Source organism: Neophocaena asiaeorientalis, unplaced genomic scaffold (genome assembly GCF_003031525.2).
Source record: "Neophocaena asiaeorientalis asiaeorientalis breed wild unplaced genomic scaffold, Neophocaena_asiaeorientalis_V1.1 scaffold90, whole genome shotgun sequence".
Taxonomy (NCBI): domain Eukaryota; kingdom Metazoa; phylum Chordata; class Mammalia; order Artiodactyla; family Phocoenidae; genus Neophocaena; species Neophocaena asiaeorientalis.
In genome coordinates this window covers 151,816-168,332 of record NW_020172445.1, presented here as the reverse complement: position 1 = coordinate 168,332, position 16,517 = coordinate 151,816, and the positions used below count along the sequence as shown (strand labels likewise).

Here is a 16,517-nt window from a genome sequence, read left to right as displayed (position 1 = left end):
CACTGTAAACTTTTCTTTCACAGTGCCTGATTCAAAGGCAATGAGTTCATTTGGAATTAAAAAAAAATCATGTGGGGCTCATGTGTCATATCAGGGCTGCTTCTACAACCAGAGATTAGTCAGTCGCTCACTGAATTTCAGGATATTTGCATTCTGAAATTCACAAGAAGCATAGTTTCCACTCCTGCACTTCAGTAGTACTAGATGATTGTGCCAGCCTTTAGAATGCATGGAACCTGACTTTCATTCTTTCTTTTTTTTATGTTAGCTTGTTAAATGTGTAGAGTAAGATGACAAGCTCATTTATAACTGCTTTTTTCTGCCAGGTCACTTTGCCAAGAGATCTTATTATGGATGCTGGGGAAACTGGAGAGGAAAAAGGCAATTACTAGCCTGAAAGGGTTTGCAGGGTTGGGCAAAACTGTGCCCTCTCTCCATTCTCTGTGCCACTTTAGAGCTGCCACTCAAGGTGGCATCATGATTACCATCAAAGAGGCCGTTTGGTGAGTCCACCCATCCTTTGCTGTCTCTCTTCAGATTTAATTGTACTCTAAAGGCCATTCTGTGACTCGTCCACTAAGGGGCGCTGATAGAAAGGAAACCAGAAACTCAAGCAGCTGAGGTGCTGCTATTTATTGATATCTCTAAGTGAAAGGTGAGCCTTAAATGATCCTCCAGGTTTTTCCTAGATGCTAGCTAATAGGTGCAATTAACTGGAGCCTCACAGCTCTGCATCACAACAAGCCCACTTACTTCACAAAGTCTTTGCCAGTGAAGCAGAGTAAAAGGCAGACATATATTCACCCTCAACACTATAACAATCCAGTTCTCCCTCTGACACTCAGAATGGTATATGTGTGTTCAGAGTCAGACTTAATCCTAAGGGAAATTGTCTCAAAGCTCTCTTTTATGGTAATTTTATGATGGGGGTTTGTTTCTCCTAGGGGTTGTTTAGAAGGCGGCTAACAAGTGTTAGTGGAACGGATAATTTTATTTCTCCTACATCTCACAAGTGTATTTTAAATTATTTCCATTTTCTAGGTGATGTGTAGATGTTATTACCTACGAACATAAGTTCTTGGGTTTTTTTTTGTTTTTTTGTGGTACGCGGGCCTCTCACTGTTGTGGCCTCCCCCGTTGCGGAGCACAGGCTCCGGACGCACAGGCTCAGCGGCCATGGCTCATGGGCCCAGCCGCTCCGCAGCATGTGGGATCTTCCTGGACCGGGGCACGAACCCATGTCCCCTGCATCGGCAGGCGGACTCTCAACCACTGCGCCACCAGGGAAGCCCCATAAGTTCTTGTTGATCAGAGTCCGTGTAATATTTAACTGGTGGCAGCTACTCAGATGTCACATCACATTCAAAGTGCTGCTATTTGTTAAAGTGTTTAAATTTAACTATTTAAGTTCATGGTTAATTTGGTTAAGTTTTAAAACACTTATTCAATATGAGAGTCTTGAGGAAAATAGAAAAAACACATTGATTGCAAACAGAATTATCAGTACAAACTTAAGCTACTAATTTACTGAGAGTTGTTGAGCATTAGTAGGTTTTGCGGTTATAACTATGCCCTCGAACTGAAAGAGCTTAATATTTTTTGGCATGTTTATTTAAAAACCCCTCGGAATAGTTTATCCTGGGACCAATTTAGGGACTAGGTAGAGAATTTTATGGTATGTGACTTATCAGCAGTTCAAACTTATTGCTGTCTTAACAAGTCTTTATGTAAATATGTCAAAATCAATAGTTCTTATTGAAACTACAGTTTCTCTTCTTGGTAGGAAAAAAAGTGAATAGGCAGTGATTGAGTGGATCTCTATACACTGCCAGAAGCAATGGATCCTTAACCTGGGGTCTGTACATGGACTTCTCGGAATCTATAATCCCCTTGAAATTATACACAGATTTTTTTATATGCAAACATGGATTCTTTGCTGAAAATAGGGTCCATAGCTTTCATTAGGTATCGAAGACTCTCCAAAACATTGACACCATACCAAATAAATATGTGTGTGTGTGTGTGTGATTTTATGATTTGTTCTAAAGATCCTGCTCATGGTGCTAGTCCCCCAAGGGCAGGGTCCATATCACCGCCTGGTCTTTATCACCGCTTACCTTTCACTCTGCCATTCTGCCCAGCAGCACCAATAATCAATAAGAAGTTTGATTAAAGAAAGTCTAAAAGAGCAGCTTAGATTTCATGATCTTCGGATCCAGAATTTTTACCTTTCTGGAACTCAATATAACTATTTGGAATTGACTCTCATTGAAATTTTAAGAATGAATAAAATAATGCTTCTTAAGGTAGTTGTTGTCATGTCTTTTTTTTTAAAAGAATACTTGAATACAGTACTTCATTTTGACAGTTGGGGTGGTTCACAGAAGCTTAGAAGCTATTTCAGCTTTTCTTCTAACATAAAACGTGGTGGAGATAACATGATTGATCTGAAGGACTCTGGAAGATTCTAGGATAATATAGGAAGTAATTCTAAGCATAATTTCTAGGTTATTCATTCTACTAAAGGAGTATAAAGGCTATGCTATTAAGTGAACTGGCAGATTGGGACATACTGTCCAGTTAGACGGTTTGCCAAATTAACTGTAATAATTGTATTTTCAATGAAATGAAACAGCATCTGTCTTTTTTTTCTCAATTTAATCTGAAAGAAATTTTATTTTTTTTTTTAATTAACCACTCTATTTTATTTATTTTTGGTTGTGTTGGGTCTTCGTTGCTGCGCGTGGGCTTTCTCTAGTTGCGGCAAGCGGGGGCTACTCTTTGTTGCAGTGCATGGGCTTCTTATTGTGATGGCTTCTCTTGTTGCGGAGCATGGGCTCTAGACGTGCGGGCTTCAGTAGTTGTGGCACATGGGCTCAGTAGTTGTGGCGCACGGGCTTAGTTGCTCCGCGGCATGTGGGATCTTCCCGGACCAGGGATCGAACCTGTGTCCCCGGCATTGGCAGGCAGATTCTTAACCACTGCGCCGCCAGGGAAGTCCCAGAAATTTTATTCTTTCATCACAAAAGTAATACACGTTCTTTGTATAATACAAAAAAGCATAAAGAGAAAAACAAAAATCAACCACTATCCTAATCACTGTTTACATTTTAGTGTTTTGGTGTGTCTTCTGTACCTTTGTATTTATTTACATGATGCAGTATAAGAATACTATATATTGGCTTTTACACTTATCCGATGAATGAAAGCTAGAAGCCATAGTACCTCATGAGAATTTTCTTGAAACTTTTTGCAGAAATCATGGCACCGTTTTTGATAACTTAGCCACATTTTATTACTTGGAAATTTGGCTGCCTCAGTTTTCTGTGCCTTTATGCATTTTCATAACTCAACAATTGGTTCACTGAGGTTGACTGAATCTCTTCCTATGAAGATCATGTCTTTTTCCACTGCCCGTAACCCTTAGTGGCTCATTGAAAAAAGGTCCAAGTTCCTTTGAATGGCATCCAAGGCTCTCTGATCTGCCCTTGCTTTTCAGCCTTCTCTTTCTCTTCTTTTCTTCGGGAACCAGAATATCTGCATAAATCTATACTTTAATTCCTCCTTGCTTTTGCAACTTATTGAAATAATAGTAATTCTTCAACGTCCATCTTAAAATGAATCTTCCCCATTTGAGCAAATGACTATGTAGGACATGATAACCTAGCTTCTGAGAATAAATACCTTTTCAGCATGGAGAAACAGGAAAATAATTTAAACAAATTTTTTAGCTCTTTTTAATGATCTACTGTATGGAAATAGCATGTTACTTTGAAAGATTATTAATGGGGTTTCCAAAAAAATAGTTTCTCTGGGTGATAAATCTTACCCTGCATTGCAGTGATGAAGATGAAGATGAAGCCCTATACCAGAAGGTGTCCTCAGAGCAGTGCCAGGTAGAGCACCTTGGGGACTTGCTGTCCCACTGCCAGGAATGTGGTTTGGCAGGTGACTTCTTCATCTTCTGCCTGAAGGTAAGAACTAAGTATAGTTCATGATGAGCTTTATTCTAGGATAGTACCAGGAGCCTCTTTGAATTTTCAAGGCAGTCATAATTTTAGGTCCTAAAATTAGATCTTAATTTAGGAGAAATAGAGGACATAAGGGTAATTTATTTTTTAGTAGCCTTTGGTTTGGTCAAAAAGAAATTTACCTTCAGCAGTACACATATGATTGAACTACTTTCCAAGATAATCTGCACTGAAATTTTAGAGATGACCAAAGTAGAGCTGTTGATCTATTAAAGGGTTAATCTTTGCTCTGTGTTGACATTAAGAACTCTTTGGAAGTTAAAGTAGGTTTTACAGCTGTAGAGTAATCCCTTATCCTTTCTGACTATTGTTTTGTCAGGTATTTGCAAAGGAGATTTAGCAGTTCTGCCTCTCTCATTTCATTTTGTAGCCATTTGAAACCTTTTCCGGGTGTGTTTCTTAGCCTGGTGGTTGTGCTTCCTTTTGCCCTAATCTCCGACAGTAACTTATGCCCCATACTGTTACTCCTTGTTTGTACTGCTAGCGACCATAAGCCGATATCTCTGATTCCCTGTCCATCTCTGCCTTCTTTAGTGTTTTCCCTAAATAAAGTGTCAACTCTAAGAGAATGTCTGTGGAGTTTAAGGTTGGTGTGGGTGTGGGAGAATGCAAGGAGGGAATCAGGGCTAACATTCCTAGAACTGAAGTGGGTGATACTTTTTCGATGTTTCTCACCTCCCATGTTCACATTCATCCCCCTGCCCAGCCATTCACTATAAATAACATTCCAAGAAAATACCCTCTTAATTGGATAATTTCTTTAAAATTTGTTTAAAAAACAAAAAGTCAAAGGGCTTTGCTCTAAACCAAGGTTCTTCTGCCTTTGTACTATTGACGTGTTGGCCTGGATAATTTTTTCTTGGGGTGGGGGCTTCCTGTCCGTTGTAGGAAGTTTAGCAGCATCCCTGACCTCTACTCACTAGATGTCTGTGTCACCTCCCAATTATGACAACCAAAAATGTCCCTAGATATTGCTATGTGCCCCCTGGGGAGCAAAATTGCCCAGAAACAGTTGAGGACCACTCCTCTAAACTGTCAATTATTAAGGTAAAGCATGAATTCTTAAGGAACCTAAGGATTTCCTTTCCCAAGGAAATTTACAGTGTGAAAGCTAGGGAAAAGCTTACAAAACCCACAGTAATGAATTATCTATTAGTAGAAGTTTAGTTCCAAATATCTTAGGGAAAAAGAGGTGTGGTGCTGAAAGCATGTAATAGTCTCTAAAAAAGGTTTGGAAATGTTATATGACCTCAGTTCAAGGGAAGCTAGTGGTAGAGATCATAAAAATAGTGATAAAGTAAGTAGTCTGTCAAATTAGTTCTTTGTCTGTATGTATGTTTTTTATTATGAAGTTTAAAATTTTCATGTACCTGGTATCATGATATATGTATTATTCTGCAACTTACATCTTCCATTCAACCGCGTTTTTGAGATCCCTCTATATTGATACTCATATAGATCTAGTTCATTTATCTCACCTGCTGCAATGTAATAAATACATCCCAATTTATGCTTATTGCTGTACATTTAAGTTGTTTCCAGTTTTTGGCTATTGTACATAATGCTGTAATGAAAACAGACTGGTTCTCTATATACACATTTCAAACAGTTTTCTAGCTGTTTTTGAAATCCGTAGTTGTACAGGATTTTTTTCTCTTTTTCTTTTCTCCCACACTGATAGGAGTTGACTCACATGGCTGTGGAAGATGAAGCAGAGTTAAAATCAAAGCTCTTCTCCAGCAAAAGCCTCTTGGAATTAGAGCAGCACCAGACTCTTCTTGTGGAAGGTCAGGAGCGGAAGCTGCTGGTCCTCCAGCTTACGGCTGTTCTGTGTGAGAGAATGTCTGAGCAGATATTCACAAACATCACTCAGGTCAGTGACGGCCACATGCCGGTTCCCAGCCTGGTGGTATTTGTCTATTTCGGTTTCTTTCGTTCTTTCCCCAAAATGTTCAAAGAAATGTTTACTCAGAGTGTGGTTTGATGACACCTGCATCAGTGTTACCTGGAATTCAGGCTAAACATAAATTACTGAGCCCACACCAGGCTAAGAAAATCAGTACTTTCATAGGTCCTGGGAATCAGCATGTTTAACAAACTGCTGAGGTGCTTCTCATGCACATGAAACTGAGAATTATTTAAAATATTTATATATCACAGTGGTTTTCAACTTTTGGTGCAAATAAAATTGTCTGGGATCTTTTTCCTAATACTGATGCCTAGCCCACTTTTAGAGATTCTGATTCAGCATGGCTGCATTAGAGCCTGCGCATATGTATTTTTTTAAGCTCCATGGATGATTCTAATGTGCATTAAAAGTTGAGAATGATTAAAACTCAAATTTGAAAAAAAAAATCACTAATGATAAGATCACCTTGAATTGTATAGGTCCTCTAACTCACAGCTTATCTCCACAACAGCCTGTGAAGTGTTGAGTGTTTGTTTTGTTTTGCCTGTGAAGTTTTCAGATTTTTTTTTTTTTGGCTGTCATTAGCAGAAATTTTACTTCCAAGCTCTTCAAAGGTTATAACAAGCACAAATAAAGTGTTCTTTTAAGTGTCCCAAATTAAATCAAAGGCACATCATCAAAGTAAAACACTTGTGACATTGAGAATTCATTTAGGTTGTAATATTTTCACATCACTTTTTTTTTAATCATTTGCAATATTCTGTAGATCACATTTAAACATTGTTTTAAAGACATGAAATAATTTAGTATTTTTTTAAAGTAAAACCACCATTATAAAGTAGAGGAACTTAAGAAGACAAAGATCAAATCTGCTTCATATACAGGATGGGTCAATCTAATACACAATACAACATTAGTCCTTTCAAACAAGTTTGCTAAGAAACAGCTCTCATGTTTAGTGTTCAAAATAAAACAATCTTCTTATTTAGAAAAATCAAGGTATCATTTGATTAATACAGCCCATTCTTCCCCCAATTTTATACTTGCTTGTCTTCATTTAGAAATTATAAATTCATGAGAAAAGAACAAATTTTGTTATGGTATAAAAATCTTAGTCGGGAACAACAAATTACAAATATTTAATTTTTTTTGACAAACAATACTGTTTTCCTTCCCGAAATGTAAACATCTAGTAAATAAAACATATGTAACATTCCAAGTATAGAAACACTTAATGAAAGAGGTGTATTTTGGTATATTTGGTGGTAAGGTTTTTGTTTAAGTGTAAAGCACTTCAGCAAAGAACCAGGCCATTATTATTTAAAATCTACTCCTTCACCCAGTTTCCTTGAGTAGAAACTCATAAATTTCTGTAGAATTTTGGCTAAAGGACCAGGCCACAGGAAAGGTCCTGTGAAATATCTAAAAGTCATTTGGCTGGAGAAGTGTGTTCATGAGATTTGGAGGCAGTCATTCATCACTTGGTGCTTGAAAGCATTCCTCAGCGGACTTCTTCCCTACAGTCTTCAGAGTAAAGCACAGGATCTGGGCTCCCGAAAGAGGTTGCTTCTGGCTGGAACACCTACCAGCAGGGCTTCGTTGCAGGCATTCTGCATGCAGTACTGTTGAAGCTCTGCAGCCGCCTGAGAGACCTTGATCCTCTCCACACCGGCCTCCAGCTTGAGCTGCTCCACCAGGCGCTGCAGGGTGCTCACGCTGGCCCCCAGATTTTTTTTTTTTAATGCTTTCAGAGTAGAGTAACTATGTGAATCAGTGCCTGAATTTAATGGCTCAGACATTATTTTTACCAGCTTTTTTAAAAATAGAAAATAAAAGTATTAAAGTATAGGCAGTGTAGTCATTATATTTTACCACTTTGCCACAGTTAGTTGTTGCTCGGTTGGTGAATAGTCAATTGTAAGATGGTATGATTGTCACGCTTAAATCTGACTCTCCAGCTCTTTGTATCATCGTCATTGTCATCTGCCTTCCGGTGTTGCTAAGCAGCATTTCACTACAGCTCCCGCTGAGAAAATTTGCAGCTGCCTGTCAGCTCTGACTTATCGTGCCTGTTTAATGAGAATTATGTTCATTATTTCTTTCCTGGCCTCTTATTCCTTCAGTTCACTGACCCCATATTATTTAGTAGGGTGATTTGTTTCTCCTGTGTTTATTATATCAGTTCCCTAAAGACTTTTTCATCCAGACTTTATGTTTTTGTCTCAGGATGCTAGTTGGAAAGGAAAATGGTCTAAAAACTGATATGACTTAAGCCTTCCCACTTATCTTCTTTTACTCCTAATTAAGGAACGGTGGTGTTAGGCTGATACAAAAGTGATTTGTCCCATTAAATTATCGTCAGCTGAGGTTAAAACATATCAGGACAAAAAGAAACACACACACAAAAAATTGAACTGCATTTGGTAGTCTTACTGCTAGTGATAATTTTGGTATATTATTTTGAAATACACAAGTGTATAGATATAAGTAATAAATAAGTTATAAGTAGTTTTGTTAACATAATTAGGAAACAAGATTTTCAGCATAAGAAAGAGAGTTATAAACATAAAATTAAAGAACTTGAGTAGGGCTTTCCTGGTGGCACAGTGATTGAGAGTCTGCCTGCCGATGCAGAGGACACGGGTTTGTGCCCTGGTACGGGAAGATCCCACATGCCGCGGAGCAGCTGGGCCCGTGAGCCATGGCCGCTGAGCCTGCGCGTCCGGAGTCTGTGCTCTGCAGCAGGAGAGGCCACAACAGTGAGAGGCCTGCGTACTGAAAAAACAAACAAACAAACAAACAAACGAGTAAAACTCCTATAATATTAAGTTCTAACTGGAAGTGTTTATATGAACTCATAATTTATTTTTCTCTTTTTAAAAAGCAGGTATTTTCTAGCTCAGTCCACTGTCAATGCCAAGAAGCAATGACAATCCAGTAGCAATAACTGTCCCCAGTACCAGATTATAGTTTCTAAATACTATCTCCTACAAAAAGAACACAAAACTCATTGGATTAAAGGTTCATTCGGGTCTAGGGCAGGAATTGTACTGTAAGCCTCAGGGCATCTTGAAGCAATCCGAGGTTAGCGGGCTCATGTCAGTGGCATTCAGGAGCCAACTTGGAGGGGCTCCTGTTGACCACAGGTAGGACAATTTGAGCATTACAAAGAATAATACCTACAGTGGATTAAAACATGTCAAGTCCCCTCCCACCCCCCCGAAAAATCTCTTGTAAGACATGTTTGAGGTTGCTGAGGCATCAGTTCACTATTTTGTAAATTGATAAATGAAGGGAATGAATAAAGCATTTATCTTTCCCGTGTAACTAGTCAACGAAGAAATTTTTTTCTTTGTATAAGAACCACAGCTGAAAAACTCAAAAAGAGAACTAGAAAATTATATTTTGCAATCCCCTAATAACAAAATGGATCTAGGTAACAATCATCAATGTTGCTAAAACCATTAGGGGTACTTTATAATGAATGTATTAGGCCATTTGGCACCCAAACCAACTGTTCCTTTCTTCTCCCAGCATTTTATTACAAAAACTTTCAAATTTGAAACAATTTTATAGTGAGTACCTGTATACCCACTACCTAGTTTCTACAATTAACATTTTATTATACATGCTTTATCACATATTTATCTATGTTCGCATCTGTCTATACATTTTATTTTTGGTGGATTTCAGGGTTAATGCAAATATCAGTAATGTCAACCTGAATATTTCAGCCTGGACCAATTAATCTTTTTTTATTTATTTAAATTTTTTTTTTTATTTTGGACCAGTTAATCTTAACATCACCATGAGAAGCAGACATTATTATGTGCCTCCTCATGTAATGCCATAGGAAGTATGCCATACCACCTGGGAAGGGTTCTTCCCCTCAAAACCCCCAAACAATACAAAACAAACCCCCCAAAATGTGAACCTAAATCTGATCAAGGCAACTCAGGGTAGAGGAGCAAATTAAGTGCCATGAGGAAACAATTAGCCAAATCCATAATGTGGGAAATTCCATAGTACAAATGACCCAGCTTCTTCATCAAATAAATGGCATTAAAGAGGAGCAGGACTGTTGGGGACTTGAGTCATATCAACGAAATGCAGTGTGTGGATCTTGATTGAAACAAGCCAATTGTATGAAGACATTTTTGCGACAGTCATGGACCAGGTATTAGAAGATATAAGGAATTTTTATTGAGTGTAGTCGTGGTATGGTAGTTATATAAAAAACAAATCTTCTTATTTGTTAGAAATGCATATAGAAGTATTCATGGGTGAAAGATTAAAAATTCAATAAAGTGTGTTGGCAGATGGCATATTAGTATGTGAGGTGATGCAGAGAGGAATGAGGCGTGGAACAGTCTGTACTGATACAGAGCCCTGTTCCAATTCCCGAGTTCTTTCATTCCGCAAATATGTATTGAGAGCATACTATGTGCTACGTACTCTTCTGGGTATCAGAGACACGGCAGTGAACAAAACAGACACATATCTGTGCTCTCATGGAGCTTACATTTACATAGAGGGAGAGAAAGAGAGTAGAGAGATGGTAAACAAGTAGGCAAAAACACACAGGGCGTTAGACGGTGATAAGTACCAGAGAGAAAAATCAAGCAAGGAAAGGGGATGATAAAGGGAGTGTGGTAAGGTCAATAGGGTGGTCATGGAGAAACTCAGCGAGAAAGTGACTTTTGAGCAAAGATCTGAAGCAGGGAAGGAGGGAGCTATTGAGATACTTAGGGGAAGAGTGTTCCAGATGAGAGGGAGCATGCCTGGAGTGAGGAGGGATCAGCAAGGGCACCAGTGTATATGGAGTGGAATGAGCAGATTCCCTTTTTCCTGGTCTTCCAGGAAACTGCCACAGTCTGCACCCTTCTGTAACTGGATCTCTGTAATTGGCAGAATAGAAGGGGTTCTACGTGCTGTGGTCTTTTTCGTATGTTAAAATTTTTTAACACAAGAAACATGTGCTCATTGTAAAAACATTTAAGCAACACAGAAGTACAAATTTTTAAAAAGTAGGGACTTCTGATTCAGATGGTATATTGAACAAAAGTGTTTATCTGTTCCCTCTGGAAACCACAAGGACCAACAGAGCAGGAGAGGAGGAGACACATTAGAGAAGAGAATAACAATATTTGGAAACTGGAAAATAGTAGCTGATTCAGCAACTTCAGAAAATGGAAAGCTAAGTGCCTGCATGGAAGAAGTCAGGAAGCAAAGCACTATGCCTCAATAGAGCTGTTAAAAGTTTTTTGAAATGAAAAAAAGAAGCAAGTCACTTCTCCTTGCAGAACCCTAGAAGGACTGCAGGCACCAGATAAGCTCTAAAGATGGAGCTGAATTTAGAGCTTAAACCAGCTTGAGGGCTTCCCTGGTGGCGCAGTGGTTGAGAATCTGCCTGCCAATGCAGGGGACACGGGTTCGAGCCCTGGTCCGGGAAGATCCCACATGCCGCGGAGCAACTGGGCCCATGAGCCACAACTACTAAGCCTGCGCGTCTGGAGCCTGTGCTCCGCAACAAGAGAGGCCGCAATAGTGAGAGGCCTGTGCACCACGATGAAGAGTGGCCCCCGCTTGCCACAACTAGAGAAAGCCCTCGCACAGAAACGAAGACCCAACACAGCAAAAATAAATAAAATAAATTAATAAACTCCTACCCCCAACATCTTCTTTAAAAAAAAAAAAACCAGCTTGAAAGGCTCCACAAGAGGTAAACCCTTTGACTTCTTCCTTAACTTTGTACAGCTACCTCCCCTCCGCAGCAGAAGACTGGAGGTTTATTCTTGAGAGAGGTTGAACCCAAATACTCTGAACTTGGGTGGTAGTAGCACACTGCAGAACGGGAGGATTAAGTCGATGCCTGCAGACTCAGCAGTAAGGCCTCAGCTCCCTTGCACTCAGTTGCCAGAATGTTGGCAGCAGGTTTACACATCCCCATAGGATTATTGTGACAATTAAATGAGTAAATACCTGTAATATGTTCAGAGCAGTACCTGGTAAATAGTAACTGCTTAATGTTATCACTAAATTAAATAGCTAAATAATTAAAACTGGTTGCCTCTAGAGTCAGAATCAGGTGGGGAGAAATGGGGTAGGGCACTGCCATTTTTCATTATAAACTGTCAGGAATATTTGGCTTTTAGAATTATGTAGCTTTATAAAAAATTTTAAGTAAAAATATGTGTCTCCTCAATATACATAAATTCTACAACAGGCATCAGTCACATAACTATTCTTGTGGCTGGCAGCCCCATAAAATCACAGGAAATGAATAGTAGGGGAGGAGCTGTTGTCCAAAGGGGTATAGTGGTTTCGTTGTTACAAGGTTTGGGGGAAAGGGTACTTCATAAATGACAATAACAGCTGGCTGTCAACACCAGTTAACAGCTCCCAGGTTTGTTTTTTGTTTGTTTGTTTTTTTGCAGTACGCGGGCCTCTCACTGTTGTGGCCTCTCCCGTTGCGGAGCACAGGCTCCAGACGCGCAGGCTTAGTGGCCATGGCTCACGGGCCCAGCTGCTCCGCGGCATGTGGGATCTTCCTGGACCGGGGCACAAACCTGCGTCCCCTGCATCAGCAGGCGGACTCTCAACCACTGCGCCACCAGGGAAGCCCCCAGGTTTTTTATTTTACATACAAACTGGAAGTTTCTTTTTTAACAAAAATAGGATCATACTACTTGTTTAGCAATATTAAATACATAGAGAAGAGGAATTTAGAAAAAGTTGGAAGACTAGATAGTGTTCTGTTCCAGCAATTTAACAGTATATTTGTGTGAAATAGAAGCTTCCTATAATCAAGGAGTGCTTTAGAAAACTCTTTGGAGGCAAAACAGGTGGCCCAAGATGGTAGATCCACCAGTTTCTCTGGGAAAAGCCAGTGTCCTTAACTTCTAGTAATCAATAAGTTCTTAGGCAGAGAGGGTGGTGAAAATTGCCGTTACCAGCATGGTTCATTACAGTAAGTGGAACTTTTAATAACCTTTCTAGTTTCCTGCCTTGCTCCAAAAGACAAGTGTTAACAAGCCATTCTCCTGACTTTAAGCCTGCAATAAAGATTCTAGCATAGCATGTGATTTGCCCAGAGAGTTAAACATGCAAGCTTGCATATTTAGACCTATTTCAGCCATCCCATTTTCAAAATGATTTTTCCCTTTTGAGCCATTAATCCTAAATGTGCATGTGAGTGTGTGCACGTGCACGTGTGTGCATATGCATGTATGGGTATGTGTAGGCTGTCTTTTATTCAAATGTGTTTCTACTTAAGATGATTAATCCAAGCCCAGTTAAAATGATGCCGACCAAATTAATTCCATTTAAGGCTTAGTTGTTAGCCAAATGCTATGTAAAATCTTATATATGAATAATCTTAATCCTTTAAAACTATTGGATACTTTAAAAAATGACTCTGGATCGTTTGTGTAGATTGTTTGAGGACACTGAATTCTAAATAAAATTAATGCCTCTTCCCCCTTTCTTTGCTTACTAGAACTAGACTGTCAAAACGGGGGGAAGGAATCATTGAAGAGCAATCCTCATTAGGAGAAGCAGATCTGGGACACTCTAAGATGGTCAGAAAGTAACAAATGATTTTTCATTTTAATTTCCTGGCAAAATTCATGAAAAGTAAAGGAAGGTGGATTGGGGTATTAAAAGATCTGAGAAAATATAAATGGGCTTTCTCATTTATTGACTGTATGGCCTTGAGCAGATCACCTCTTTAAGTCTAAGATTCTTCATCTGAAAATGAGGACAAGAGTACATCCTAAAGTTGATAGGAGACCTAAGTGAGCTTGTGCATGTAAAATACTGAGCGCCATGCCTGCTACATGGTAGCAGTTGTTCTTGAAGCTTCTTGCTATCGTGATGTTGATGAGGGAAAAGATGAGGAGGTAGATGTAAGATGTAAAGAGAATTTTGAGATTTTTTTTCCTTACTCCTCACTGATTCTCAATTCCATTTCTGTGGTAGGTTGTGGACTTTGTAGCAGCAACCCTGCAGCGAGCATGTGCAAGCTTGGCCCACCAGGCAGAGAGCACTGTGGAATCACAGACACTGAGCATGTCCATGGGGCTGGTGGCCGTCATGCTGGGAGGAGCCACTCAGGTGAGTTGCAGATGTGAACCAAACTTGAAAGGAGGGAGAAGAGAAGAGAAAAATCTGTTGCTTCCCTTTCATACCCTTGTGAGAAATCAGAATGGATATTGCACACAGGAGAACCAGGATAAACAAGTCAGGTTGTTAATAAGAATTCTCTCCAAAGTGGAGGATAAGAAAACTTTAACACTTCCACCTTGTTACCTGGGTAGACTTCCCCATCAGTAAGGTAGGACCCTTTCTGACCTGGCACGAGCTGGATTTGGAAATACCTGGCACAGTGTTTTGCATCTGTGGTGAACGCTAGATTCTCTGGCCCTCACTGTAGTGGCTTTCCAAAGCTCAGCCCTTGTCCCTACTGCTGTAGTCAGGGGAGAACCTTTGTAACCTGCTGGTTGCTTAGGATTCCATGTTTTGAATAGTTTCATTTTAGCACAGGATCCATTGTTCAACTCATATCATGTAGCATGTTAAAGCTTTGTTTCTAGTGCATGTATCTTTTATATAATTTTAAAATTTATTCACTCAAAAAATATTTATTGCCTACTTGTTATATGCCAGATTCTGAGCTAAGGTGCTGGGAATAGAGCAGTGGACAAATAGACATGGTCCCTACCCTCATGAAACTCAAAGCCAGTGAGGGAGTCAGACATTAAATGACTATTTCAAAAAATATACTTAGAATTGAATGAAGTACCTCAAACGAGAAGTGGAGGGTGCCAAGAGAACATAACATCTAACCTAGGCTGGGAAGGTTTCCACTGAGGACACACATATAAGTCTAAGCTGAGACTTGTTGCATAGGAGTTTGGGAATGTGCACAGTGCAGATGGAGGAAGCTCTCCCAGTTAGAGAAACGTCATGTACAAGGGCTGGGAAGCAGGAAAGAGCTTGGTATACTTAAGAGACTGATAGAAGGCCTGAGTAGCTGAGTTTAGAGACCAGGGGTCAGAATAAGGTGGGAAGGTAGGCACATGTGTGTGACATACCACATTAGATTAGAAGACCGCAAGAAAGCAGAATAGGTTTAGTGCAAGTATTATGAAATCTGATCTGAAGTCAAACTGGACGTAACTCTTAGCAATGAGTAAGGAATGGATTTTTGAGTTTGAGGATTAAACTCTGATACTGATGCTTGGTATGTTAGAATTTGACTCTCTCTAGGCTGTCCTTAAGAAGAAAAGAAATTTTATTGGGGCCTGTTGTTAATGTGAAACCCATTTCTTGGTAGATTTACTTAGCACTCCTAATTTTATATTTCCCATGTAGTTTGAAAAAAACATGGTTGGTTCAGTTGCTAGAGTCATATTATAGTCCTGCTGTTTAGAACTGTCAAGGAGAAGTTCCCCAATGGAATAGTTTTTCTTAAGTTATACTGTTATTGGATTTAGTTGAACTGATTGGTTTGTGTTTTTCTGGTAGAATAGTGATTTGAATAGTCTTTATTTCCATAGTTGAGAGTGTGCTTTTTTTTTTGCTTTTCTTTTTTCTTATTTAAAAAATAGAAATATTTTAAAAATAAGAAATAGAAATAGAAATTCAAACCATATCCCAAATGGAAAATAGAACACAGAAATCTCCATTTCCTATTTGAGAAGCCCATTGTTTGGGGGCTGGCTATGTAAATTAGTCATATTCTAACGGAGACTCACCAGACTGATGCAAATGTACATCCTTTACTTGTCCCTGCCCTTCCATGAGCCATCCTGACTCACTGATTATATCTTGATTCCTCTGACTTTGCACTTAAAGTGAACATAAACACGTCACTCCTATACTTTTGCCCTAGACCTATTAATTTTTTTTCCATTTGATTTAAGGATTTATAAGTGGCTTCTATAGTAATGCTAGGTCTTCTGTCTTTGTATTAAAAAAAAAGTCACAGTTCTGAATTATGTTTTCAGATGATCATTGGCTAGGTTGTTGCTTCAGAGTCTAGAAAATTACATTGTGTTCAATACCTATCCCTGATTAGGATTCATTGTTTTAACTAATGAAACAGGATCTAACAGAATTTGAACGCTTCTTTTTCTTTCCTTTCTAATTTATGTAATTAAGATGATTATTAGAACATAGTGTCTAGAAAGAGGAGTTGATTTGGAGAAAGTGTAGGTTTAAGTCTGCTAACTAGACAACCATATTTCCAAACTTATTTTTTTCTAAATGTCAGGATTGGTCACCAGTAAAAGTATGTTGGTAACTTGCCTGTCCCCTCAGGAAGCAGTTTCTGCATGATGTTCCAGGGCCCATAGTGTCCTCTGAAGCACTGCTGCGTGGAACAGACCTGATCTTGGTGGGGCTGGGACTTTGAACACAAATCTTGAGATCTCATGCCACTTTTTCTGAGAGTGTCATAGAATGAACTCATTCAAGAACTATTTATCAAGTGTCTCTTTTCCCTCATGGAGTTTACCTTCTAGTGGTTGTGATTAATCTGATGAATTCTTTTTTTTTTTTTTTTTTTTTTTTTT

General features: G+C 39.1%; 2 protein-coding genes across 3 annotated transcripts in view; one reads left to right on the top strand and one right to left on the bottom strand.

Annotated features, from left to right (window-relative positions):
• The window catches only part of TANGO6 (transport and golgi organization 6 homolog), a 184,705-nt gene that overhangs the window by 49,008 nt on the left and 119,180 nt on the right, over positions 1-16,517 (top strand). For both annotated transcript variants that reach the window (XM_024733730.1, XM_024733734.1), the window contains 4 exons: positions 327-503; positions 3,842-3,974; positions 5,713-5,904; positions 13,921-14,055. In XM_024733730.1, the coding sequence (XP_024589498.1) occupies positions 327-503; positions 3,842-3,974; positions 5,713-5,904; positions 13,921-14,055 (637 nt within the window). The remainder of the gene's footprint in view (positions 1-326; positions 504-3,841; positions 3,975-5,712; positions 5,905-13,920; positions 14,056-16,517) is intronic.
• Positions 7,467-7,739, bottom strand: GNG10 (G protein subunit gamma 10). Its single transcript, XM_024732707.1, has one exon. The coding sequence runs from the start codon at positions 7,737-7,739 to the stop codon at positions 7,467-7,469; it is 273 nt and encodes a 90-aa protein (XP_024588475.1).